This window comes from Oryzias latipes, chromosome 16 (assembly GCF_002234675.1).
Source record: "Oryzias latipes chromosome 16, ASM223467v1".
Taxonomy (NCBI): domain Eukaryota; kingdom Metazoa; phylum Chordata; class Actinopteri; order Beloniformes; family Adrianichthyidae; genus Oryzias; species Oryzias latipes.
The window spans coordinates 31,643,583-31,669,760 of NC_019874.2; the positions used below are offsets into that span (position 1 = coordinate 31,643,583).

Below are 26,178 nucleotides of genomic sequence, written 5' to 3' on the forward strand. Positions count from 1 at the left end.
AAACTCATGTTTACTGCTTTATTTCCAGTGACATCACCTTCTCCACCTTCTCTGCTCCAGATGGTTTAAGTCTTTCATTACGTTTCCCATGAACATGCGGTGAAACGGTCTGCTCTGATCTGGCTTTTTAAGCCCCGCCTCCACCTTTTTAGACAACAATGAATTCCAGGGAAGGCCTTTGGGTCCTGCCATTCCACACACGTGATTGCACCTTGCAGCACAGTTGTGGGCGGGGCCTGTGGGGGTAACCCAACATTCCTGAGCAGTGAATAATGACAGTGAGAGTTTTGACCTAGAAGAAAAACTATGAAAAATACATCAGAACCTAATTAGATTGTAAAAACATTTAATAGTAGAATCTAAGAAAGTTTCCTCTTCTGCTTGTTGAGTCAGTTTGCCTTAAGTGTGAGACAGCTTTGGAAGGAAGGACGGACGGACAGATGGCTTTTTTCACTTTTTGAAGCACGACAGACACAACCGTCACCAATAATACAGACTGTCATTGTAAGAAAATCTAAAGAGATGTTACTCAAACATTTGGTCACATGCTTGTTTTTGCTAAGATGTGTTAAAAACACACAATGTTTATGCTTTAGATTAATATACCAATATCTTTTGACAGAATCTTTCAAGAAAAGGAGTTTGTCCTGGTGAGAACAGCAGTTTTTACTTTTCTTTGGATTGTTTGCAGAAAAGGAGGCAGCATCAGTCATTTCTGACCTCTTCAGACCTGGTGTCCACTTGCATGGCATCACATTTTGGGTTCTACTACCACAGTAGTTCATTCTGGGGCACTGTGTGTAGAGGGTTATCTCAAATATTAACCCAGGTCTAAAGAGGTTATAGTCAGCATCTTTAACCCTTGTTCTATCCTAGGCACTTTAACGTTGGGAGTTGGGTCATCTAGACCCACTAGACAGTGCTCTGAACCTTTTTTCTTCAATGATTTGTGATCTTCACTGGTGTCCATGGATTACATGAAATCTTTCCACCTTTATCCACCTTTGTCATGGTAGGGAGAACACGTCAATGGAAGGGGGGGGTCAGCCAAGATAGCACAAGGGTTAAATCAAATAAGGGGGGAAAAAGAAAAACTCCTTTCTTTGTAATCACAACATTAAATATGATCATATGCCAACAGTTTATTCAAAATGAGAAGAAAAAACAGCGTTTTACAGGATAATCTATTACTGTTGTAAAATATTGTTTAAAAGTGTGCATATAAAGGCTACAATGAGATATTATGTTCTGATATTGCATATTAGAATCGCACTGCACCAAACAGAGGCATGAAAACTAAATGACAAATAAATGATCAAGAATAGGGCGGCAGTGATGCAGCGGTAGGGCAGTCGTCCCATGATCGTAAGGTTGCAGGTTCGATTCCCGCCTTGCACGCCCATGAGTTGAAGTGTCCCTGGGCAAGACACTGAACCCCACCTTGCCTCTGGTGGTAGGCGGGCGCCTGTGTTTGGCAGCGGAGCCGCCACCAGTGTGTGAATGTGTGAGTGAATGTGTGTGTGTCTGGGTGAATGGGTCTGTGACTGTAAAGCACTTTGTCCTTGTAGGAAGAAAGGCACTATATAAGTATACGCCATTTACCAATAGAAGAGAAGTTGATGAGAATAGAGGACAGAACCCCAGTGGACCATACTTTCTCCGACTTCTAGCTGCCTATTAACAATTGTTCTCATTAATACATTTTATTCAAACCCCCTCCAACTGTACTTTTAGCAATTCTATTGCAAGACGACCACAAAGCTGATGTCCAGCAGAAACGTTGGAAAAACGCAAACTTCATCAGCAGCTCTCATTCTCTGTTTGTAGTTTTGAATCACTGTCCAGTTATTAAAAACTCCAGCAATGTGATCCCTAAAATAGGCTACGTTCACACTGCAGGGCTAAATGCTCATTTCAGATTTTTTGAAAAAATACGATTTTTTTGCAAGGCCGTTCACATTTCCAATTAAATCTGATCTTTTTTGATATCCTGTGTGACCGTGAAATGACCCGGAAGTGACCCGCATGCGCAGAAGAGTACCCACTGGTGAACGACGTCACTGTTGTTTGTGGAAGTAGCTAACGTTAACATGGATGTCAACAACAATGTTGTCAACAGCGGAGCTCTTTTTGCATTATTACATTTATTTTCTCAAAGGAGCAGCACAATTACAATCTTCTCATTTTAAGAAGGCATTGGCGCCAGGATCGTCTGGACCCACTGTTGTGGAATGGGGATGTTTATGTGCTGCAGCCGCGAGCGCGTGTGTGTAAGAGAGAGGGGGGCAGTGGGGGCGCGCATTCATGTTGTGTGTTAGGGAGGAAGGAGAACGATGATAAAAGAAGGTTTCCCCCAGCAGAACTGCTATTGACTCTTTATTAACCCGCTCTGGAGAATCTGAGGGTCCGAACTGGGAAGTGAACCCCGAAGGAGGATCCGCCTTCGGTCCCCCGCGCTTCTGACCACGGTGGGAAAGAAAAAAAAGTCATGGTGGGAAAGGTTCAACACCACGCTCAGCCATTTCGCTGGAAATGTTTTCAAAAACCGTCCGGTTGCGATCAGAGCCCTGGAGTTTGGCCTGAATAGAGCTGTCACCCCAAACATGAATCCAGTCGGTGACCTCGCTTCCCTTCCACTGACTGGTCTCAGCAGCATCGTCCGCCATGGTTCATGTCTATGTTCTCGTTCATGCTTACTTCAACACAGAATGATGACGTTTGCAGTGTATCAATGACGTACGGATTGGAAACACGTGGCCTGGCCAAACAGACGGAGGTCACATTTGAAAAGATCGGATCTGTGTCACTCAGACTGTCATAAAAAGATCAGATACAGGTCACATAGGGACAAAAAAAACAGAATTGGGTTGTATCAGCCTGCGGTGTGAAAGTAGCCATAATAGTTTGCACCTTTTTTGCCATTGACTGTATGAGAGAACTAGACTGAGTGACCCCGCCCCCCTGGCATTTCAAACAGAAAGTACCTGCTGTCTCCAAGAAGCCAAAATCCCACAGACTTCTATAGAGAAATTACCAGCTGTTCCTCATTCATTCTTTTGGTCAGAAGAACCGTTCTGGATCTGATACCTTTTTTTTCAAGTTATAAACTGACCAATCAGATGCTTCAATAAAAGTAGGTGGAGCCTGCTGGTCCCCATCTCCAAAACGTTTGACCCAACTCGTTTTTGTTCTGCATCGGTTCCACAGCTGTTCTGTTGCTGGTGTTGGATCTTTGTGTGCCGAACCAAAACTGTGTTAAAGTCTCTGAGGTCACTTCCTGTCGTGTCAGGTCTGGCTCAGAGGTCCCAGCAGGACGAGCAGCAGCATCAGTGAGAGGCGCGGCAGTGCTTGAGCTGCAGCAGTTACAGGATGTAGATGAAGCCCCTCCCTGTCAGGGATCATAGTGCGAGCGTCCTGCAGGGCCCTGACGGCAGCCAGGCTGGAGTTCAGGTCACCGCTGGTGATCAGGTCAAAAACACAGGCCTTGTAGTAGATGTCTTGGGTGGGGAGTAGTGCCCCGCAATGGGCAGATGCTAGAGACACCACAGATTCAGGAGGGGGCGGGCGTAGCATGCTGACCCTCTGGGAGGCGGGACAGCCCCACACACACAGCTGCAGGTCATGCTCTGGCTCAAAGGCCTCCACCACGCTGCGGGGCGACCGGACAGACAAGCTGAGAGAACCGCCGTTCTGGCGCACCACCAGCAGCGTGGCAATGTGTGCCGCCCAGATCTCAGCGTGCTGGCCGGGATTCTGCGTCTGCACCGAGAGACTGCGGTGACCCCACCGCTCGCCGCTCCACACAGAGCCGTCAGCGAAGGCAGCGGGAACGTTATCCAGTTCCGCCTGGTAGAGCTGCTGGTCAATGCACTGGCGCCAGTTCTTGAAGATTATGGTGATCTGACAGGAAACACAAGACAAAAGACACGAGAAGTTCTGCTGTGATCTGTGGAGGTGTGACGATAAAACATGTGTGGAACCAAGTCACTGAGAGTTTAACTATACAAGGTTTTGAAATCAAAAAGCTTGATAGATCAGTTTTGACACAGACTAAAAAGTCTTGTTTTTCTGCTTACATGACACTTTTGAATATGGACGGTGTGTCCCACAGCTTAGTCTCAACATTGGTAAGTCCTTCTATTGTCTCATACACATGAGTTTGGGAAATTAGTTCTGGCTCCTCCCCTGGGGAAGCGGTGCACTGCTGCTCAGGAACCACGTGGTTGTTTTGACCCTCAATCCATTTCTGTTGAGTGTGAGGGCAGAAAAGCCTTGTTTTCCTTTTTAGGTCCCAACTGTGGATTCTAACTCACAATCCCCTACCGTCAGGGTGGACACTCCACCGAGTCGCTGTGCTGGTATCAGGACCAACTCGTCACACAATTTCCTCATTTCTAACAGTCAGGCTGCAGCAGGGTGCGCACATGTATCATGTGACAGCACTAACGGCTGGGGGGGTGTTAAAAAACATAAGGTCAGTACAGCACGCCTGCATTTCACCTACTTCCCCCTTACTTTCACGTGTTGTGTACATGTTCACTACGACCTGTGGCCCACATGCAGCATGCCCGTAGAAGTAGCAGTCTATGACCTTGATATTTCGTGCAAGTCACCTGTGTGCCCTGCACGAAATTTCACCTGCAGACAGTCACATCCACCTTCAAGGACAGATGGGTCTGAGGCCTATGTTTAGTGACATCGAGTAGTAAAACTGAAACTTCAACCAAGACTTCCTTGTGTTTTTAAATGTGTAACAGAGCTTCCAAAGTGAAGAAAACAGGAGATAAAAAATTTGTCAGCAAGAGATTGGCACACCTGACACTAAACGATCTGAGGAGCAGAAGTCCCCTGTGGCATCAGCAGAGAGTGAAGATCCTGTGGAGTTTGACAAAAGCTTTCTGAAAACAAACATCACTCTTTGAGCTCACCTTGGTGAGGATTGTGGGGTACAACCCCTCCTTTGCTGGTGAACTGGTTGCCTGCACATACAAGTACTCGTTGTCAATGACAGGCCACGCCCCCTGTACTGCACATGTCTGGAATTCGTTGTTAAAAGTACGAATATGGGGGTCCCCAAAGATGGCGCAGTGCAGGTACTCTGGCATTTGGCCCTTCCTGTTAAAGAAGCTCCTCTCATACAGACAGGTGTTTCCTGACAGCGTGCCTTGAGGTAGGGGCCGTGGCTGGGCCGTGGGCCCCACCCGGGGGCAACGATGCTGAATCAGCAGGTCCTCAATGCCCTGCACCGCAGCATGGTATGCCAGGTCACCCCGGCACGGCCGAGCCATCCGCTTGGTGCACAGCGTGTAGGAGCGCAGGGCGCTGCAGTAACCGGCATTCACCGCCTCCCTGCTGGGCAGAGCTTCTCCTACTGCCCCTCCACTACTGCTGCTCCCCAGGTCCAACTTTGCAGCCACAAAGTCTGAGTTACACTTCAGGATATGGCAGGAGGATCCCACTGAAAATAGATCAGAGAGAGAGTTCATCTGAACAGGGTCTGAGGACCTTCATTCTTCCACTCATGTCAAACCAGGGGCGCATGCAAATTTTTCTGAATGTGCCGTTACGGTTTCCCCAAATTTCTACAGAGTGAAGCCCCCAGAAAACTAAAAATACAGATAAGTACAGGACTCTCCGACATAGGAACCCGACACTGACACGCACCAGTGGCGGACAGGACCCAAGTCAGGACTCTGTGAACTAGAACAAGTCTCGGGTCGCCATGATTAAGTCCACATGACATTCCAGCTCTTTGAGTCTAAAACCATTTCACTACAGTTTGACCCCAGCATTAAAGAAATCCTTGTGCTTTATAAGAAAACAACAGCTCTGCACATTGAATCAAGGAATGAAGTGAAGTAGTAATCGAGTTTCTTTACAGAAGAGGGAGTCTGTCAGGAGATGAAGTGATATTGTCAGAATAAAGGTTTTAATAAACTAAAGGCCCGTACACACAGGCGAATTTCGCGCGCGATATTCGCCGACATTTAACGCCTCGTGACTAAACAAAGGGCACCAATGTGAGTGTTCACACTGACGCGAAAAACGCCACACATAAAAGCGTCATTTTTAAAAAAAGGCCTCGGGTTCGTTTTTTTGGTTTGGTTTACAGTAAAACACAATTTGGGGGCGCTCAAACACAAAACTGTCTTGCTGAGCACACATACGTCACGGCGAAGAAGATATACGCTACACTGCCGCGAAGAAATAAGACGAAGAAGATGCACTCACTGACGGACATTCTAAAATATCCCCGAAAACGCTCATGATACATTTTCAGCTCTTGTACCAGTTGATAAAACTCCCCATGTTCTTCTCTTCTCGTAACTATGGGATGTACCCAAAATCGACGTCTTTCATCAATCTACAGAACAATAATTTCTTCATCGCTGGAACTGGAGCTGGAGCAACTGGTGCTGGAAATATTCATGTTTTCTTTGATGGATTCTGACAAGCGCGTAAATACTTGCTCTCTTCTTCTGAGTGAAAAGCGACTTTAAGAAGCGTAAAGTTGCGCAGCGCCACCTTGTGTACAGGAGTATTTCTGTTTTACATTAAGCGCCATCTAATGTCAGGGAATGAAATTGCATGTTTGCTCGGCTCATCGTCAGCGAAAATCGCTTTGGTGTAAGCACAAAAAACGTGTTGAAAAACGCTGGCGAATAACGGCTGGCGAATATTCGGCCCGGTGTGTACAGGCCTTAACGGATAACAAAAGAGGTTTCTTTTTTCATGAAAGGTTGCTGGTTTAAAAACACTCATTAACCATGTGTGGCATGTTTCCAAGTTGAATTTCACTTAAATGCTTATTTAAATTTTTAAAGGACTCAGACCACACGTAATCCCTGTGGAGCAGGGGGGTCAAACTCCAGGCCTCGAAGGCCGGTCTTCTACTGGTTTTCCAGGAATCCCGCCTATCTGCCAATAAGGAGCTTCAGTGGGAGATTGGTTGGAAAACAGTTTTGGACACTGGCCCTCAAAGGCCTGGATTCTGACAGCCCTGCTGTAGAGCTCTTCTTCTGGGCTCATTGATTGCAAATTAAGACCAGAGTTGCAGTTTGAGCAGCGGTGTTAGCATTTCCAGAAAAAAACAGTTATGTCTGCGTCAAAATAGATTCAGAGGACTAAGAAAATCAGTGCAAAAAGGTGTGGACAATCCAGTCACAAAATAATAGCAGAAAAACAGTTTGATAGGTTCTGAACAATTGGTCATCGTCACAAGTTACCACCTCTGAGGTTCTCATACCTTCAGGCAAATTCATCTGAACCATCAGTAGGGTCAGGTGGATGTAGCGTTTCCATGGTAACAAAGAGCACTGGGAATCTGTTTTAAACTCCATCAGCAGGGCAACCTCAGGACTGACTCACAGGAGAGGACCGTCCTGAAACCACACAGAGGTAAGTTAGATTTTTTTTTTAAAACTATCTGTGACCTTTTGAGTCATTGATCTGGTTCATGTCCAAGTGGGAGGCTGCTGGGGTGAGGATCAGCACCACCAACCCCATGCAAAGGTTGGTTGTCATCTCTGAGTGGAGAGATCCTGCCCACAGTGGAGGAGTTTGAGAATCTTGGGTCTTGCATACAAGTGAGGGAAGACTGTAGTGTGAGATCAATCAGAGGATTTTATGCGGCATCCGTTGTTATGTGGTCACTGTGCTGATCCGTTTTGGGGAAGAAAGAGCTGAGACAAAAACCAAAGCTATCAATTTTTGGACCAATCTTTGTTCCAACACACCTGTGGTCTTTAGCTTTGGGTCACAACCAAAAAAACATTGTACTGGAGACACCCAGCCAAAATGAGCTTCCAGCGCAAATTAGAGATGGGTTGAAGAGCTTTTTCAGAGTAGAGAAGCTGCCCCTCTTACTTAAGAGGAGTCATCGTAGGTGGCCCTGGCATTTGGTTTTGATGCATACCTGGAGAGGTGTTCTGGACCTGTCCCACAGGGCAAAGGCCTGGGGGGATGAACCAGGAAAAGCTGAAGAGAATATAATTTCTGGCTGGCCTGGAAAGCTCTCAATATTCCTAAGAAGAAGCTGGAAGAATTTCCAGGAAGAAGAACAACTGGACATCTCTGCTTAGACTGTTGCCCCCACCAATTGGTTCCATATGAGCAGAAGAAAACAGATGGATGATTGTGAAGCCCTAACAATTATAAATCTTGAAAAAGGTCTGATGGTTCTTTATGGACTTATAAAAAAAAACAGCAAAGACAGTTTTCTGTCTGACATTTCAGAACAAGTAATTACATCAAAAAGTGATAAATTAATTTGGTTTTAAACTTAGTAATGTCTTTTCTTTTTTTTCTTTTTTTCTTTAGCAGAACTTTGTTTCTTCAATATGAGCAAAATTATTCAGATTATAAATAAATTTTCTTCAGTGAAACAACAAATTTTTTAAGAGTGTTTCTCAATAGCCATAGCTAATCATAAACTCCTGAATTTTTAAACATTACCAAAAGTTTAACAAGTTTAATTCAAATCCTATTTTCTCTGAGGAACATCACAAAAATACTTATTAATGAAGAATTAAAGTCAATGGAAAAACTGCAGCTTTTTTTTCTTAATACAAGATTAAAAGTTGAGTTTACAGACCAATAAGGAGTTAATAAAAGGTGTCAGATGGGGGGGCTGCAGGACTGACTAAAATCTTTGTGGAAACAGATGATGAGGCTCCGACATGCTTCTCACAGTTTCTGATTGAGACACATAAACCAAACTTTGTGCTAAACCAGAAAGCTGACGGATCTACGGATGTAAAACGTATAGGTTTGTTGATTTTCTGTTATTTAGTGATTTTTCCATCAGAAAAATATCTTTACTTGATCAGTGGTTTCATAAATCCCAGTAACAGTAAAGGTAACCTCTGACATACTTGTGGGGTCAGTGAGGCCGTGGAGGATCCAACCCCCTTCAGCTCATCATCTTCCTCCTCGAACTTCACGTTTGCAGAGAAAAAAAGTTTGCGTAGTTGCAGCTTAGACTGACGGTGGTGCTTGACCTGCCTATGCCAGAACATGGACTCTCCGCTGTTTGCCCATTTTTATCATCAAAAAACAAACAGAACAGGGGGGAGGGGTTTATACTGAAAGCCGTCATAGAGGTCAACAGATGAGTGTTATCCAGACCTCTGCGTGGTCAGAGAACCACAAATCCTGGAAGCCTGTGGAGCTAATCTTACGTTTATTATTGATAGTTAAATGTATTCATGCAGGTGTAGATTACTTTTTTAAATACTAGGAAAGTTGATGGGCTTATTTGAGTCAGTGGTCACATGATCCATTAGTTTTTAATAAAGCCTATTAGAAACCAATTGTTTTAGCTTAATCACCATTTTGAAAATATATAATCTCGCCAATCAAAACTGGGCAAATTTGCGGGCAAACAGTTGACTCGGACAGAACAATTTTATTCTGGAGATCGTGGTTCAATTGTTGACCATTAATCAAAATGCTTCCCACAGTTTAATCACAGTTTCTATTTCAAATATGATGGGATTGTCGGACAGAACACCTGGTGGTTACCTGGTTTCAGTCCATTTATTCTTAAACAAGCCTCAGGAAAAAAGTGTTGCGTCTTGGGGCAGACTTACATATTGTCAGAGGCCTGAAAGGGAGACAACATACCGTAGTTTTACTACATTCAATCATTTGTAGTGTATCCTTAGGTGGTTCAAAAACACATGCACACAATGCTTTCTTGTGTAGGAAAGACACACACACAAATAAGAGCAAGTCACGTTGTGTAACTGCAACATATAGGGAAAGTAGCTGGGTTATGCCGTTTTTAGCCCTGTTCAGTTAGTTTAACCATTGTGCTAGGTTTCTCATGTCTACTTGAGTCTAGATCATTCCTAAAAGGTAAAAATATCAAAACAAAATAAAATTAATTGTACATTTAAATGGAAGAGGAAGAGAACAGAAAAAAAAAAATTGCTCCCCTTTAACCAAATTAAGAGCTTGGGGCCAGGAATCAAGCTAGTTTTGGTTTATAAACAGTTGTAAAACTGGTAAAATTGTCTTTATGCAGAACTTCAGAGTGATTTATATTATTTCTGAAGCAAACAGAGTCAGACTGTAATTATGACATTTCTCCTGCCACTTTCACAAGCAAATTTAAAAAGAAATCTCATTCTGGATGCCTAACCCACACAATGTGGAGCAAAGGCATCACCTCAGGCAGAAAAATGTTTCGCAACAGGGGATTCCTTCGGTTTTACAATCCAACAAACTCACGCCAACATGCTGCCTTCAAGGATATTAGAGAGAAATCCACTCAAATTTTAGGGCTTTGACTTATTAATGACGTGTTTTAGAAAACACCAATAATAGTTTTATTTTATTAAAGGCAAAAGGAAATGATAAAAAAAACACATGCCACTCATGTCAAAGAACTAAAGTTAGAAGAAGCAACAGATTTTTAGTCTTAGAACAACTTTTTTTTACAAAGTTGAAGATGTATTTACCTAATTTAGTGATTATTTCTTGTTTTGCATTTGTTTATTTTTGTTTTAACTCTCAAATTCTTAAGTAGTATCAATTATAGTTTTTACTGGGATATTTTAATTTTTACCAAGAGTGAAGTGTACTATTTCATACTTTTTCCTTCTTTAATTTCGTAGAATGCCTTAAAAATGCTTAAAATAAAAATAAGCTTTGCGTAAATGAAGGACAAATATAGCTTCAAATGACATTAATTTAAAAGTTTCAGGTGTTTCCATCATGACTCGAGGTCTCAGTTTTGCTCTAATAAAGGTTCGACAGCAAAGCCACTGCAGGCATGGAGCCGTTCAAGAGAACATCAGACACACAGAGCACAGCTGAGCTCTGGTAGGTGGGTGGAGCTTTGTTTGTGTTGAATTGTGAGGTCCACTAAGGCTTTTTTTATGGTTGGATGGGGTTGGAATCAGGGGTTGTGATCAAGACCTGAAACATCTCTTCATAATTATGACCCCATGAGTAAGTAAACGCGAGAAAGTGTGTTTACATGTGTTCTTATTTTGAACAAATACTGTTACTTTGAATATCGGTGAACATAAACAAAGTCTTTGATTATGTTTTTTAAAAATAAATAGGACTTCAAATAATTCACCCACATGTAAAGGAAATAGTTTTACTCGTTTTGTAACCTTGCAGGGACCTTTATTACTTTACCGACCATTGTAGTAGGACCATTGATCTCAATGGGGACAAAGGTTTAGTTCAAAAAGAAAATATAATTTTCGTTAGCTAAAGTTAGTAAAACGTCCAAACTTAAAAAATCTTTACTTTTTGTTATAAGTAAAAACCAGATGATTTAAAAATAATTTTCCATAAATTTGTGCTTAAATGTTTGCGCTCAGTGGCTCAGGAGGTTGAGCAGGTCGTCCAATGATCGAAGGGTCGCTGGTTCGATCCCCGCTCCCCCTGGTCAAGTGTTGTTGTGTCCTTGGGCAAGACACTTCACCCTCCTTGCCTCTAGTGTGGCTCCACTGGTGTGTGAATGTGTATGAATGTCCTGGTGATGGTCAGAGGGACCATAAGCGTGAACTGGCAGCCATGCCTCTACCATCACCAAGTATACATGAGGAGTGAATGAATAATGGACACATTGTAAGCGCTTTGAGCGACTGGAAAAGCGCAGATAAATCTAATCCATTATTATTATTATTACTCTGACAACAAGTGCTACAATAATTATGGTTTTAAGTTTAACAACTTATTATGTAATCTTGATTCATATCTCTTTTATTTGACTGACACTCTCTTTTCCAGTCTTACCTAATTTGATCCCAATTTGTCATGTTTTGGTTTTTCAGATTCATAAATTCACTAATCTAGTAGCAACGTTGTATATCAGTGGGGCGGCCTGTGAACTTTAACCAGTTCACACTTTTAAAATGTGCTTCAACCTCCAGATAGGCATTTATTTAAGTATTTGTGTATTCTTTAATAAAGTCAGTGGTCTGTGAAACATGGTTTGGCAGACAAACCTGGGTGTGTTGAGGGCGTGGAGGCTAAATTTAAACTGCACTTGCCCTCGGAGCTTCATCACACACAGCTATAAATAAACGCATCGTTTCACGGATATTTGTGTCTAAATATACTGAAAGAATGTCTGGGATTTTGTTCTATACATAACGATGATTGAAACTGCAAGCGAAGGTGGGAATAATGCTAAATGTATTCTTTTTTATTTTTATTTAAAGATATAACAAATCAACGTGCATGCGTGGGTTTTCTTTGGGGTCTCCAGCTTCCTCCCATCGTCCAAAAACAGGCTTCATAGGTCAATTGGAAACTCTAAATTGTCCAGTGTGAGTGTAAGTGTAAATGGATGTGTGATATGTGACCCTGTGACAGACTGGCGACCTGTTCAGGGTGCCCCCTGCCGTCGCCCATAAGGATAGGCTCCAGCAGCCCTTTGACCCCGAAAGGAACAAAACGGAAGAAGATGAATGAATAACAAACCAAAGTTACATGTTAGTTGTTAACTTTCTTGTTGATGCATTAAAAAAAACTGATGCATATGTTGATGCATCTAGATTTTTATAAAGTTGCACAAGACTTTGTGCTTGAAGCTTAATTGAGTTATTGATGTGGATAAATACATGAGAATATATATAGGAATCTCTAAAACCTATGTACCCCGTGCACGCTCCGTGCATGAGGCATTTCTCTGCAGTCAGTAAGGAGGCGATAGTCACACCTTGCTAAGGAATAGAGCGTGGCATAAGGACGCCATATGACAGCGTCACCCGTACATTATAAGTGTGAGTAACTTTCCATTGTCCTTTACCATAATACACTTACCACACGCACGACAATGGTACGTCCCATTTTTTTGACGTCTCTTAAGGTGGTTGTATGAGTCTTAAAGAACCTGCAGACACACCTGAGCTCTCCTTGAGATGCAGCCGCTCCTCTCTATGACTCTCCATGGACCCGGACAACCACAACCCACAGAACCAGAGTGGGTCAGCCCCCCACCCCACATGGCTCCATGTGACTGAAGCTTTAAGCTTTCACTAATCAATAATAAAACAATAAGTTAAGTAATCGGTCCAGGTTTAAAAGAGAAAGATAAAAAGTAGATTTTAAGGGTCAACCTAAACTGATTATTGATAAGAGATCTGTTCAGGACAGAAAAAGAACTTTCTATCATAGAAAAAAAAGCTGCTTCTGTTCAGGTTCCTCCTTCAAGACCGACCCAGATGATAAGAGTTTAGAAACCAAAAGTTTAATGAGTTAATAATGAGACTCCAATCACCCTGTCAGCTATTGTCAGGAAGCTGAGCTGGAGGTTAGAGGTCACCAAACATGATCTGCATGTGATAGATGTTTGAGCTGAAGAACAAGAAAATTAAAAGCTTAATTTTCTGCTGTCTGACTCTGCAGCCTTCTTCTGTCAAGTCAGTCTTACCTCGGCTGATTTGTGATCAGAGGTCATCAGTGTGGTTTGGGAAAATCCCCCCGAGGCTCCAGAACCTGCCGGAAACTCCACGTTTCTGCCTGAAGTTTCTTGTGGTCTGTCCAGGACTCTGCAGGCTCCGGTCTGGTTCCTGTTCACAGCTGTCGGGGAGCTTCAGGCTCTTCTAAATAAATCCCAGAGAACTACCTGCTGCACAACAACTGTCCACTTACACACACAACACACACACACGCGTACACACGTGGTTATTTTTATTTCAGACGCAGAAATCTATTTATGACCTGGAACTTTGGTTCCACTTTGATTTATTACTTTCCTGAAGGCGATGCAAACAATTTAAAGCAAAATAGATTTAATTCATAAAATCATGATCATCATTTGTATTTTGTATTTGTATTTATTTATTTAAGGGACAATGCATACAACAAACATTGTAGAATACTCTAAAGGTAAAGACACACTGTAAATATGCAGGATTGTAGCCTAGGCTAATTTCCATCCTCTGTCCCATTCTGACCATGGCCAGCCACCTAGAGACTTAAAATAAAATGAGTAAAACAGAGTAAAAATGTACATATATAGCGTTAAATTGCATTAAAAAAATGACATAAAATTAACATAACTCGTATAACATTTAAAACAGTTTCAAATGCATAGTTCCCCAAAATATACATCAATAAAATCGCCAAAATCAGAAGCATCATTTTCAATTTGTATGTGTGTGTGATCACAAGCCCCCCCCCCCCCCCCCCCCCCCCCAACAACCACTAGCCCAGACTGTGGGGCAATTTCACCGACATCTGCTGGAGAGCATCAACTATGTCAGAGGAGCTACTTGGGGGGGTCCCCCCACACCATGCTGCAGGGGGCATGCCACCCCCATGGCCATATGACAAAAAGCATCAAGTCCCCCACCCCCGACCTTGCTGGGATGTCCCTAAATAGTCTAACCGGACTTTGTGACCAGAGCAGACGCTGATAATATGCAGAAAAATTGTCTGACTTGTGGGGTAGGAACCATTGGAAGTCATGTGGTTTAAGGGGACAGACAGCAGGGGGCGCCATAAACTCTCTTTCTGGCTTCTTCAACTAGTTTCAGACTCTCCAGAAGAGAAACTTCTGATTGTTCTAGCATCACCTGCTTCAAACAGAAAGCCTGATGCTTGAGAAGCTTTCCTCAGCTTATATCTGCATGTGTGTGTGTGTGTGTACATGTATGTGTGTGTGCATGTGTGTGTACATGACTGTATGTGTGCATGTGTGTGTGTGTGTACATGTGTGTGTGTACATGTATGTGTGTGTGTGTGTGTACATATGTGTGTGCATGTGTGTGTGTGCATGGGTGTGTGTACGTGTGTGTGTGTGTGCATTTTTGTGTACATGTGTATGTGTGGATGTGTGTGTAACTGTATGTGTGTGTGCATGTATGTGTGTACATGTATGTATGTGTGTACATGTATGAGTGTGTGCATGTGTGTGTGCATGTGTGTGTGTGTGTGTGTATGTGTGTGTGTGTAAATGTGTGTGTGTGGGTGCAAATACATGTGTGTACAGATGAGCAGTTGCCCTTCCAGCCTGCAGCAGGGCCCCTCTCCGCCTCACTGAGCAGCCCTCAGAGCCTTTGTTAGTGTTTGGGGAGGGAGGGGGCAAAGTGAGGCGGGAGGGGTGGTACTGACCCAGACCCGGTGCTGGAGGACCATGCAGCAGAACGAACAGAATCTGCAGAGGTGAGTCTTCTTTCTTTCTCTGGGTTTATCACAGAACAAGTAAAAATGAAAATGAGCATCGACCTCCACCTGTAAATGATCCTCAATTCAATTCTATTTTATTAGAACAGCCCAAAATCACAACAGCAGTCGTCTCAATGGGCTTCATACCGGTAATTGTAAAGTAAACGTAACATCATAAAGGATCATGAATACACAGATAGATTTTCACAGATTCTTCTCTCACCTCCACATGTAAACGTTCTTATTCTCCAAACATTCATCTCTGAATTGGCATCTTTTTGAGGTCTTGGGTTTTAGGTGAGGCTGAGTGATCTGATGATGAAGGATCTTCATCTTTGGAGGATTCAAAGAGAAAAAATGGTTTCTATTCACACGAAGAATTAAATACAACAAAAACTGAACATGTTGATGTAATATTTCTGAGGAAGTAAAACATAAGGGAACTGAGTCAGTTATTTTTCCCTCCAGCTATAAGGTAAAACTGAAAAAAAGGAAAAACTGACATTTGTAGTGTTGATAATATAAGTTACATTTCATATTAAAGGATGTTAATGGAAGAAACTTCCATCAGAACTGGTGACAGACGTCTGCTTGGACCGGCTGAGGTCTCAGAGGACCATTCAGACATTTTGGTTTCTTTTCCGATAACTTGAGAAGCTGAAACTTGGAAATGACCTCAGAGGATGAGAAGTTGGAGCTGCACTGTTGCTCCTCAGACCTGCTGATGCTCCAGAGGTTTGAGCAGACAAGCCCTCAAGGCGGCTCATCTTAAAGTGTCTTCATGAAAAACTTTTGATCTTTTTCTAAACTTTTGAAGTCGTGGAAACAGAATCTGGAGAACTGGACTTTCTGTTGGATTTTTTATGATTTGAACTAAAACAAATGGCAAAGTTTCAAATTCTTTAAAAGCTTTCAAAGTTCTGCTTTATCATCTGCTTTTGTGAGCTTCTGACTCTCCATCCTGAGCAGATTCACCTCTACTGGGTTTACTTTGTTAATTAAATGGTAGAACAGTTGAAAAGAGCAGAAATTAAATGAATAGAACACAGTGTATGAATGTCAGGTTTTAAAGTTAATTCAATGTATACAAAAAATACAAAGATGTTTTACTTATATCTGTGTATCTATCCTATAAGTCTGTGATGGCCGAAAAGAAAAATGCTGCCAAAGTTCAAAAACCTCAAAGGTTTTATTCTTAAAAGACGATTTAACCCTTGTGCTATCCTATGGGGTCCAGATGACCCGATCCTAACCCTTGTGCTATCCTATGGGGTCCAGATGACCCCCCCCCTTCCATTGATGTGTTCTCCCTACCATGACAAAGATGGATAAAGGTGGAAAGATTTCATGTAATCCATGGACACCAGTGAAGATCACAAATCGTTGAAGAAAAAAGGGTTCAGAGCACTGTCTAGTGGGTCTAGATGACCCAACTCCCTATGTTAAAGTGCCTAGGATAGCACAAGGGTTAAAGGATGTTTTAGTGCATCTTTTTGGGGAAGACTGACTTCCTTCCAGCGGAGGAAACTGCTGTAAGCCCCAGTTCTGACTCCACTTTCTGGTCACTATTTAAATATTCCTTTGTGTGATTTGATACAGTCAGGCTGGTTTGTGTATAAATGGAATAATATTAAGAAAAAACAACTTGTGGAGCATCACTTCAGAAATGGTTCTGTTTGGATCAGTGATGGGTTCTGTTTCAAACATCATTTCTATGGCGCCGCTGCTCCATTGCATTTCCATGCAGATTTTTCAAGAAATAAATTGTTCTGAATGCTGGATCTAAACTCCAAACTTTTTAATACTGTTAACTTATTGTGTGTTCTGGAGTTTTATTGATGTATTTTTATGTGTTTACATACTTTTGTACTGTGAGGCGACCTTGAGTGCCCAGAAAGGCGCCATATAAATACAATATATTATTGTTATTATAACTATTATAATAGTTGGTGGGTTTTTTCTCTGCTGTTCAGTAAAGAATTTCAAACTCCAGAATACAGACGTTGAGTCCACTTTTCATCTTCTCTGAATCGGCTGCATTGAAGCCACTTGTTTGGCTCTCCTGAAGGTCCAGGTCCTCAGCAGCCACAGCTTTCCTTCCTAAGGTTTTTTGTCTCAAAGTAAACATTGTTTTTGGCCTACAATGAAGATATCCAATGTCAGATTGACTAGAAGCTTCTCGCCATTGAACTGCCTCATTTGCAGCATCGTTGCCCGGTCACTTGCGTTTCTTTGATGACTGCAGATTCTATTTTCCAGGATAAGACTTTGACAGCAGGTGGCGCCCTTCACAGCAGAACAAGATGAATTGTACTAAGTAACCTTGACAAGTCTGGGTAGGTGTGTTTTGTGGCCATTACCATGGAGATGTGTTAAAGGTTTGAAGATGGATGAGTTTGCGTGTGCGGTTCAGTGAAAGCCGCTAAACGTGTTTTTTTTTTGGGTGTTATTAGGCCGCTACGCGTTTTCCTCCCGAGGTCGGGCAGGTGCGGGATGCAGTGCACTGTTGTCGTGTTCCCCCTCCAATATTGCACTTGTCCCGGCCTCCCCGGCCCCCGGGGCTAAGAACTCCACCCACACAAAAAGACGAGTCTGCGGCTGAAATGGATGGCGCCATCGTGGTTGGCCGGTAAGCCTTTGTTTGTGTTTACGTTGTCTTCTGGTGTCATGAAGGGGGTGGAGAGGTTCACTCATGAAGACCTCTGAGAGACGAGACGTTCTGGTTACCATCAGCATTTTATTCAGACTGGAACAGAAACGTTGAAGGTAAAGGCTTAAGACCCCCCTCCCCCCAGGTGTTTCCCTCTAAGTTCTTCGGACTCTCCTGGTTCCATGGAATCAAGTTCAAATGCAGAGACGGGAACTTTTCTTGCTGCTGTTGGACTTACCTACACTACATTACCAAAAGTATTGGCTCACCCATCCAAATGATCAGAACCTAAATCAGAAAGAATGGGCCACTCTCAGGAGATCATTTCCAGCGTGGAACTGTCATAGGACGCCACCTGTGCAACAAATCCAGTGGTGAAATGTCCTAAAGATTCATCAGTCAACTCTATTATTGTTAACCCTTGTGCTATCTTAGATGACCCCCCCCCCTTGCATTGAGGTGTTCTCCCTACCACGACAAAGGTGGATGAAGGTGGAAAGATTTCATGTAATCCATGGACACCAGTGAAGATCACAAATCATTGAAGAAAAAAGGTTCAGAGCTCTGTCTAGTGGGTCTAGATGACCCCACTCCCAATGTTAAAGTGCCTAGGATAGCACAAGGGTTAAAGGTAAATGGCGCATACTTATACAGCGCTTTTCAGTCCCATTCACAGCGATGGCCCTCCTCAGCTGAACACAGGAGACAACCTTCTACCAGAGACAAGGTGGGGTTCAGTGTCTTGTCCAAGGGCACTTTGACATTTGGGCGGGCAAGGCGGGAATTAAACCTGTAGTCTTTCGATCAGAGGTCAACCGCCCTACCACAGCACCACAGATGAGGCCTCTCCACCAACATCAGTGTGTGACCTCAGCTATATACTTTTGGAAGAATGGCCCTAAATTCCTAGAAACACTCCTTAACCTTGTGGACAGGCTTCCCTGAAGGGTTGATCTACGGATCAGGAACGGGACGGGACTTCAGTTCATGTGAGTCAAGGCTGTTGGTAATGTAGTGTTACGTTTCTGTATGACTTCACCCACAGAGGGATGGAAGCAGTCACTGCGCGTTCAGGTGCTGCCTAACATCCTGGGAATCGGTGGAATTGGGCCAGTTTGTCGGGTGTTTGGGGGTCTGTCCCTCCCCAAAGCTCAGACCTGGATGTGCGTCATCACTTGCTGCCGGTGGGTCTTGAAGTCCTCAGGAACCGTGTCTGAAAGTAAAGAAACTTCATGAGGCCTTCTGATGGCGCCGTACCAACCCCCCCCCCAAAAGTTAAGCTGCGGGTCGCACCGTTGCATCTGTAGCGCAGGTTGGACCAGATGATGTTCTCCTGGGAGAAGCAGAAGACTCCCAGCCGGCCCCCCCTCATGGAGGTGTCGATCACCACGCCAGAGTCGGCCACCATGGTTTTACCCTCAAACAGCTTCACCCTGAAAACAGGCAGCATCTTCATCACTCCTCCTCCTCCTCCTGACCGATGGGAGGGTCTAGCTGCAGCAGCTGTGATGTCCGGGATCGGTCTACTTTCTGCAATAACAGACTTTGTGCTGGAGTGTTTTTCTGGGATGAACTCTGTCAGCTCTGTCTGATCTGCATATGAACGGCAGCCGAGGCAGATTCTCGCCAGGACTCTGGTCGCCATGGAGACGGGCACAATGGAGAACCGGGGGGCCCGGGGCCACAAAGAGGGAAAAGAATGCAGCGAAAAGAAAAGGAAGAAAGAGGCGAAATAAAGGAGGAGACATCTGCAGCCTGAGATACTATAATGTACTACTTGGTACTACGGGCTACTGCAGAGTATTACATTTTACAACAGAGGATTACAGGCTAAAGCAGAGTACTACATCCCACTGCAGAGTACCACAGCTTACTGCAGAGTACTGCATGCAATTGTAGAGTACTACAGCCTAGAGTACTACAGCCTACTGCGTAGTATTACACAATACTATTGAGTACTACAGATAATATTTACCCAGCACAGGTCTGCAACTTTTTTAACACTGCTCTCTGCCTGTCAGGCACTAACTGGACTGCAGGAAGTGCAGTTGGCAGCAGGTGAAAGAGGCGAGTTACAAACAGATCCAGTAAATCAGTGAAGCAGGACTTCAGGCTGAAGTTTCAGTGATGAAGACGTTCCATTGTGAGGCTCTCCTCCCTTCAAAGCACAGAGCATTTGGCGGGTTCCTTAAAGAACGTTTCACATGAACTGAACTTTATTAATCTCACAGAGGAGACATTCAGCAGTCACGGCTGCTCAGGAGGAAAACAAACAACCAAAAACAACAAAACAAACAAATAAATAAAAACATCAGTCACTCCGTGGAGGAAAACTGACAGCTATGGTTCTGAGGAGAGTGCTGCACGCTGCGCTTCACCTGAGTGCAGTGGAGCAGAGCAAGGACAGCTACTGTTTTTAGTTGTAACCCCGCCCCCTTTTTGATCATGTGATAGCAGTGTGACAACGGTCAGCAGTACGGACAGACTGAGGAAGCTGGTATTAGGAGTGATGCTGCAGACCGTCACATGTAGACGTGTTCCAGGACTCACCTGTGGGACAAGTGGCCACACCCACATGCGGCTGTGGGTCCTCTACCTCACCACAGCAGCGGAACCAGCCTCGGCTAACATGCAGACCCCTTTCTGATGCGTCTGCCGCCGTACCTGATGTATCCCACCTGCGGTCTGTGGCTCAGCTGCCAGCGGTACGAGGTTTGGTCCTTCCAGCCCGTGTTGCGTGGATCCTTCCAGAGCAGCGTCACCTCTCCAGGCGTGTCTCCGGTGTGCCACAAAGCATTCCTCAGATACCCTCCAGGGCCGGTTTGGGACTTCACAGCCTGTCAGTCACAGACAAGAGTAAATGGGGTTTTAGAGCGCCCTCTCTTGGTCGGTTTTGGTATCACAAGGCAGTTTGGGGTTTCGGCCATTTTGGCTGTAAAACGCTGAATTTTAATTTGACCTTCAATCAAAACCTGAGAGGATCTGAAACCTGAGCAAAGAGCAGAGGAGCGAACCTTGAGCTGCAGCGTGGCCTCCGCCTTGGCCTTGAAGGGGACAGACTGCCAGTACAGCTGCTCCACCTGCTTCCACATCACCACGTAGAAGCTGGACGAGTCCTGGTAACCGAAGATGAAGCCGGCGTAGTCGTCGTCTGTCACTGTGTTGACGTGGAAGGTGCCTTCAAAGTCAACGCCGTTAAACGCCGTGTAGCCTGCGGATGGAGGAGGAGCTGGTTTGACGATGGGCGGGGCCGGGAGAACACTAAAAGTGGTTTTACGGGAAACATACCAATGGCTAAACCGGGATCACTGTTCATGGTCTGGATGATCTCCTTGCCCTGGAGGGGGAGCAAATGCACACAGTCTCTGCATAATCAGGACACAGTGATCGTAGCCCCGCCCACTGCCCCACCTCTCTGGGGTCTCATGGATGACAAAGGTCAGGGGCTGAACTGGGGTTGACCGGAGCCTCTGAGCTCAGAACCGACATTGCGGAATCACCTGATTCAGCACCACCCATTGGGGGTCGATCTGGGTGTCTCCTTCTGGGTCCAGAATCACCGTCTGAAAGGCCCTGAAGTCGGTAAGGGTGACCTCGGCGCTCTCTGGACACGCATCAACCATATCCATGACGGCGTCGTTGTCAAAGTCGTTCTCACAGACGTCTCCGACTCCATTTCCTGCGAACAGACTGCTCTGCTCAGGACCTACAGGAAAGACCTTCACGGGTCACAGCTGTGTCTTTTAGAACACAGACCATCCAGAAAAAAATGGATCCTCAAACAAGATCAAACATCCAGGAAGTGCAGCAAACTGAAAAACCTCATGAGCAGATTCTACTTCCTGTGTGTGAGTTAGAGCGCAGTGCGGTCAGATGTCATCTTTACTCCATCCTTCAGTGGGTCTTCACTTTTAGGCCGGTTTGTCACTTTAATACAGACTTTAACTTTAGACACAGAACGTAAAGCATCATCTAGAGTCTGCTGGTTACCGTCCGAATCTTTCTGGTTGGGGTTTGGGATGAGTCTGCAGTTGTCCGTGTCGTCATGGATGTTGTCGTTGTCGTCGTCGTCATCGCAGTCGTCGCCGAGGCCGTCGTTGTCAGAGTCCAGCTGGGAGCTGTTGGGGATGTCCGGACAGTTGTCTCTGCTGTCCTGATGTCCGTCTCCGTCCCTGTGGACGCAATCCCAGACGAGGGAGGGAATCAAACGGCTTGAAGGTGTGTTTGTATGTGAACATGTGTGAATAAGTGTGTTTGAATGATTGTGTGTGTGTGCGGGTCACACCTGTCCTGGTTGGTGTCACAGAGGTCTCCCACCAGGTCGTTGTCTATATCCGTCTGGAAGCAGTCACAGATCAGAAATGGTTCCAGGATCACCCTTCTGGAACCGCAGGACCCCGGTCGGGCGGGAGGCGTGGCTTCTGCGAGCCACCTGTAGCGGGACTCGTACCTGTGTGGGGTTGCTGATCTCAGGGCAGCTGTCGCAGGCGTCCCCCACCGCGTCTCTGTCTCTGTCCGTCTGTAGCGGGTTTGGCACCTTCGGACAGTTGTCCAGAATGTTGGGAATACCTGAAGAAAAACAGGAAGTTCCATCAAGCTTCCGGTCTTCGACCACAAACCCTTTCCAGGTTAAACTAACAAAGAAGAACGAAGCGCTAATGCTAGCTCGGTTCCTGTGCGAGAGGATTTTACTTTAACCCGACCCCTGTGCTTCTGTAACTTCTCTAATGTTTGCATGAGGACAATGAGAGGATGCAGGTTCTGCAGCGGCAGCACGACACTCCGACCTCTGATGGTATTCGTTGGGTTTCTGGGGCCTGAAGTGGGACAGGCACGTTAACCAGAGTTGGCTCCGCCCACCTCAAACTACTAAAAAAAAAGTCAAGTTCCACCCATGCCCCACCATAATCACACCCCCGAGTTCACATGGGAGTCAAAAGGAAAAATGTTCCTTCTGAAACCAGAAGAGTGAAGGAGAAATGAAGGAATGGCGGTCCGTCTCCAGGTTACCGTCTCCGTCGATGTCCTGGTCGCAGGCGTCTCCCTGTCCGTTGTTGTCGGTGTCTGTCTGGTCGCTGTTTGGGTCTGTGGGACAGTTATCACACGCATCACCAAACGAGTCGCTGTCCGAGTTCTGCTGGTCTTTGTTGGAGACCAGGCGGCAGTTGTCCTGAAGAACAGAGAGCAGGTCACATGGTCACGGGGTCACATGACGGCTGGGACCATCGGGCCTCCTCCAACCTCCACGTTCTTGATGCCGTCTCCGTCTGCGTCCTCGTCGCACTGGTCGCCGATGCCGTCGTTGTCGGCATCCTCCTGACCAGAGTTCGGCGTGAACACGCAGTTGTCCTGGTGGAACAAGAGTTACCGTGAAGTCCAGTTCTCACAGAACCGGTCGGTCTCTGCAGGAACGGACCTTTCTGCAGTGTTTGTTGTTGTCCATGCAGGGCAGGGGGCGGTCCGGATAGCCGTCGATGTCCGTGTCCTCCCCACAGGTGTGCCCGTTCCCGGCCCAACCCACGTTACACTGGAAACAGCCCAACAGCGTCACCACACTGACCCACAACAACCAGCTGAACCGTCAGAGCACCAGCCCCACCCTGCAGGACACCTCCCCGTTCCTCTGCATGGTGCACTGGGCGTTGGTGTCACAGGGGTCAAAGGCCAAGGCGGCGCAGGACAGCCTCGGGAGGCAGCCTGTCGTCTGGTTCCCAAAGAAACCGGGTTTACAGCCTCCACACCTGTAGGAGCCCTTGGAGAGGAGAGGCAGTGGTGGTTACCGCCTCATGTCCAGCAGAGGGCGCTGTCTGCCTACAGATTGCAGGTCTCCTTCACCGCTCTGGGATCTCCAACCACAGGAGGCAACCCCTGAACTCACCAGGCTGTTGATGCAGATGGAGTTTGACACACAGGCATCAGGAAGGTCCACACACTCGTCGACGTCCACACACTCCTGGAAACACACACGGGTTGAGGAGAACAGCGTTCAGAGGAGCAGAGGGGCGTTAACCTGCTGAGCCTCATCAGTGACATCACTGCTTTCAGCTTAGAATAGTTCCTTCAGGACACAAACAGACGCAATGCTTGATTTAAAGCTCCTGATGATGTCAGACTGAACAGCTGAGCTGCTCTTCCTCGAACTTCTATAAGGGAAACAGTGTTTTGCAGAACAGTTAGTATTTTTAGCACGGCTCATCATTGTTAAGCTTTTTAGTTTTTCCTTTTCTTTGGTTCTTTATTTTTCTTAAACATCTAGACTTTTATTGTGGAGGGTTTCTTCAGTGTTTAACTCCACCGCCTCAGCTCTGTCCTAACTGTCCTTGAGGGTGGATTATTGGCTGTCTGCAGGTGAAAACTGCTCCAATCTGTACAATTTGGCTAATTTATCAGTTTGCAATCATTTATTATCATTATCATTATTTATTGGATCAATCACATTCTTTTTATAAAAACTAAAATCTTTCTCAGAAAATTCTGCATTTTCTTTATCGTTGTCTTGGAACCAGTGTGTGGGGGAGGGGGGGTGAAAGCAGAAACAGAGATGAAGCGCAGAGAGGTTCAGAGCGGTTTCAGGACAGGAAGTCCTCACAGGAATGAAGGTGGGAGGAGTCACAGACGAGCCGCTGAAGCTGTTAGAGGAGAGTGGAGGAAGTGAAGCTGTAAAACAGGAAGTGCTGAAGATGAGCAAATGAGGAAGAGGAGGCTTTTAACTCCTGTGGCAGAAATGCCCCCGGTGGCATGTTGGGGGATTGCGGGGTCGCTCCCTTCGGTCTGACCTGTCTGTGCGCTTTGGCGTAGTCCAGTCCAGTCCCCGCTAACGGGGGCCCCCACAGCCCGGGAGGGCAGGGGTGACAGCTGAACCCCCCCATCGTGTTCACGCAGGCTTCAGGGGAAAAGCAGGGCTGCAGCTCGCACTGAGGAGGAGGGGGAGGAGCATTAAAGGAGGCGGGGCCGGTTTGTCTGTCACGGTGGTGCTCTCGGTACCTCGTCGATGTCGCTGCAGTGCGTCCCGTTGCCGGTGGTTCCGGGCGGGCAGGGTCCGCAGACGTAGCCGGGGTACTGCAGGCTGTCCATGCAGGACACGCCGCTGAAGCAGGGGTTGGGGGAGCAGCGGGGGCGGGGCTCGTGGAAGCCTGCAGACAAATAGGTCGAGTCTTCGGGTTCCAGATCCCAGGAATAGTCCAGAACCGAGCGGCGGACTCACCACAAACCTGACACTCCAGGATGGTGTTCCGGATCAGCGCCATCTCCTTCACCTGAGGACGACACAGGTGATGACACATGAGCCCTCACATGACCTCCTGTCCCACCTGACCTGCCGGCGTCACCTGCTCCCGGATGTCCTGCCGCAGCTCCCCCAAGATCTGGTTGAAGATGATGAGCTGACCAATCAGGGCCTTGGTGTGATCACCTGACCAGAGACCATCAGACGGACAGTGAGTGACCCGAGCACAGGTGAACACTGCTTACCGACAGGTGGGAGGAGCTGAGGCGCCTCACCCAGGATGGAGCTGACCTCCCCCCTCGCTGAAACGGCAGACAGTTACCGGTTACTGACGTCTGCCACGCCGCAGCCGGTCTACATTAACCTTTGGGGGAGGGGCTTACCTGAGTTGTAAGCTGATGAGTCTTGAAACGGACAGTCGGTGAGAGCTCCAGCCTTTACAACGCTGCCCCCTAGAGCCAGCTGGAGGGACTCCAAGGACCCCTGATGCACAGAGAGGACGAAGTCCTGAACATCTACATCATAACCAAACATCTGGAGACGACCTCCAGATGTTTACATCATCGACATCCTCTGCTTACTGCTCCTTTGTGTCCCTGTTTGCTCATGCGCCTCCAGCAGGAAGCTCCTTTAGACAGAGCTCCATCCTACAGTCAGAGGTTCCTCCTGCTGGAGGCCCCTCGCTGCACTCCTGAACCTCACAGGAACATCATCAACAAACGTCTGCTGCTTTCTCTCACCTGCAGGCGGGAGTACGTCTTCTGTCCGTGACGGACCTCCACCGTCTCCGCCTCCTCGGGCAGAGGAGGCAGCGGCGGCAGGTCCTGGGAGGAGTCCACCAGCCGGCAGTCCGCGTACAGCTCCAGCTGCATCCTGCTGCGCCGCAGGCCGCCCAGGCGCAGGATGATGGCGTGAGCCCGCCCATCAGCCAGGTTGGCGTTCTGCAGGTTAGCCATTTGGATTTTGCCGTCGGCCTTCGCGTACCGGACCACAACTGACCGGAGGAGGAGGAGGAGAGGGAGGAAGAGCAGTCCATCAGAGACAGGAGACTGATGTCTCAATCATCACCACCCCACACCAACAGTACCCTAGTACTCCAGGAGCATGAAGTACGACGGGTGCTTAAATCAGCCAACCCCAGGAAGGCAACGGGACCAGATGGAGT

General features: G+C 46.1%; 2 protein-coding genes and 1 non-coding gene across 4 annotated transcripts in view; 1 reads left to right on the forward strand and 2 right to left on the reverse strand.

The window, feature by feature from the left end:
- Nucleotides 1-2,573: 2,573 nt before the first annotated feature.
- On the reverse strand, nucleotides 2,574-13,654 carry LOC101171109 (hemojuvelin). Of its 2 annotated transcripts, none has more exons than XM_020710515.2 (4): nucleotides 13,400-13,654; nucleotides 7,247-7,382; nucleotides 4,929-5,458; nucleotides 2,574-3,900 (listed from the first exon to the last, which is right to left on the reverse strand). In XM_020710515.2, the coding sequence occupies exons 2-4, from the start codon at nucleotides 7,338-7,340 to the stop codon at nucleotides 3,286-3,288; spliced, it is 1,239 nt and encodes a 412-aa protein (XP_020566174.1). In that variant the 5' UTR covers nucleotides 7,341-7,382; nucleotides 13,400-13,654; the 3' UTR covers nucleotides 2,574-3,285. The 2 variants fall into 2 exon arrangements, with proteins under 2 accessions (XP_020566174.1, XP_011484158.1); XM_011485856.3 differs by lacking the exon at nucleotides 13,400-13,654 and adding an exon at nucleotides 8,874-9,784.
- Nucleotides 13,655-17,604: 3,950 nt separating this feature from the next.
- On the forward strand, nucleotides 17,605-17,706 carry mir92b (microRNA 92b). Its single transcript, NR_107180.1, has one exon. It is a non-coding gene; the product is annotated as a microRNA 92b (primary transcript).
- A 614-nt stretch (nucleotides 17,707-18,320) lies between these two features.
- Nucleotides 18,321-26,178, reverse strand: part of LOC101163438 (thrombospondin-3a) — a 33,650-nt gene continuing 25,792 nt past the window's right edge. The window contains exons 3-23 of the mRNA XM_004078422.4: nucleotides 25,754-26,007; nucleotides 25,397-25,496; nucleotides 25,289-25,315; nucleotides 25,117-25,199; nucleotides 24,993-25,044; nucleotides 24,773-24,921; nucleotides 24,565-24,702; nucleotides 23,667-23,741; nucleotides 23,388-23,540; nucleotides 23,205-23,315; nucleotides 23,030-23,137; nucleotides 22,799-22,958; nucleotides 22,239-22,357; nucleotides 22,074-22,126; nucleotides 21,779-21,960; nucleotides 21,289-21,467; nucleotides 21,077-21,125; nucleotides 20,803-20,999; nucleotides 20,453-20,625; nucleotides 19,082-19,221; nucleotides 18,321-19,001 (exon numbers count right to left, since the gene is read on the reverse strand). Of these exons, the coding sequence (XP_004078470.2) occupies nucleotides 18,940-19,001; nucleotides 19,082-19,221; nucleotides 20,453-20,625; nucleotides 20,803-20,999; nucleotides 21,077-21,125; nucleotides 21,289-21,467; nucleotides 21,779-21,960; nucleotides 22,074-22,126; nucleotides 22,239-22,357; nucleotides 22,799-22,958; nucleotides 23,030-23,137; nucleotides 23,205-23,315; nucleotides 23,388-23,540; nucleotides 23,667-23,741; nucleotides 24,565-24,702; nucleotides 24,773-24,921; nucleotides 24,993-25,044; nucleotides 25,117-25,199; nucleotides 25,289-25,315; nucleotides 25,397-25,496; nucleotides 25,754-26,007 (2,564 nt within the window). The 3' untranslated portion in view covers nucleotides 18,321-18,939. The remainder of the gene's footprint in view (nucleotides 19,002-19,081; nucleotides 19,222-20,452; nucleotides 20,626-20,802; nucleotides 21,000-21,076; nucleotides 21,126-21,288; nucleotides 21,468-21,778; nucleotides 21,961-22,073; nucleotides 22,127-22,238; nucleotides 22,358-22,798; nucleotides 22,959-23,029; nucleotides 23,138-23,204; nucleotides 23,316-23,387; nucleotides 23,541-23,666; nucleotides 23,742-24,564; nucleotides 24,703-24,772; nucleotides 24,922-24,992; nucleotides 25,045-25,116; nucleotides 25,200-25,288; nucleotides 25,316-25,396; nucleotides 25,497-25,753; nucleotides 26,008-26,178) is intronic.

Coding starts and splice junctions, on each gene's coding strand:
- LOC101171109 (XM_020710515.2), bottom strand. CDS start 7,340: ATGGAGTTTAAAACAGATTCCCAGTGCTCTTTGTTACCATGGAAACGC. Junction 5,459..7,246: donor TCAGATGAATTTGCCTGAAG/GTATGAGAACCT, acceptor ATCTATTTTCAG/TGGGATCCTCCTGCCATATC. Junction 3,901..4,928: donor ACCCCACAATCCTCACCAAG/GTGAGCTCAAAG, acceptor GTTTCCTGTCAG/ATCACCATAATCTTCAAGAA.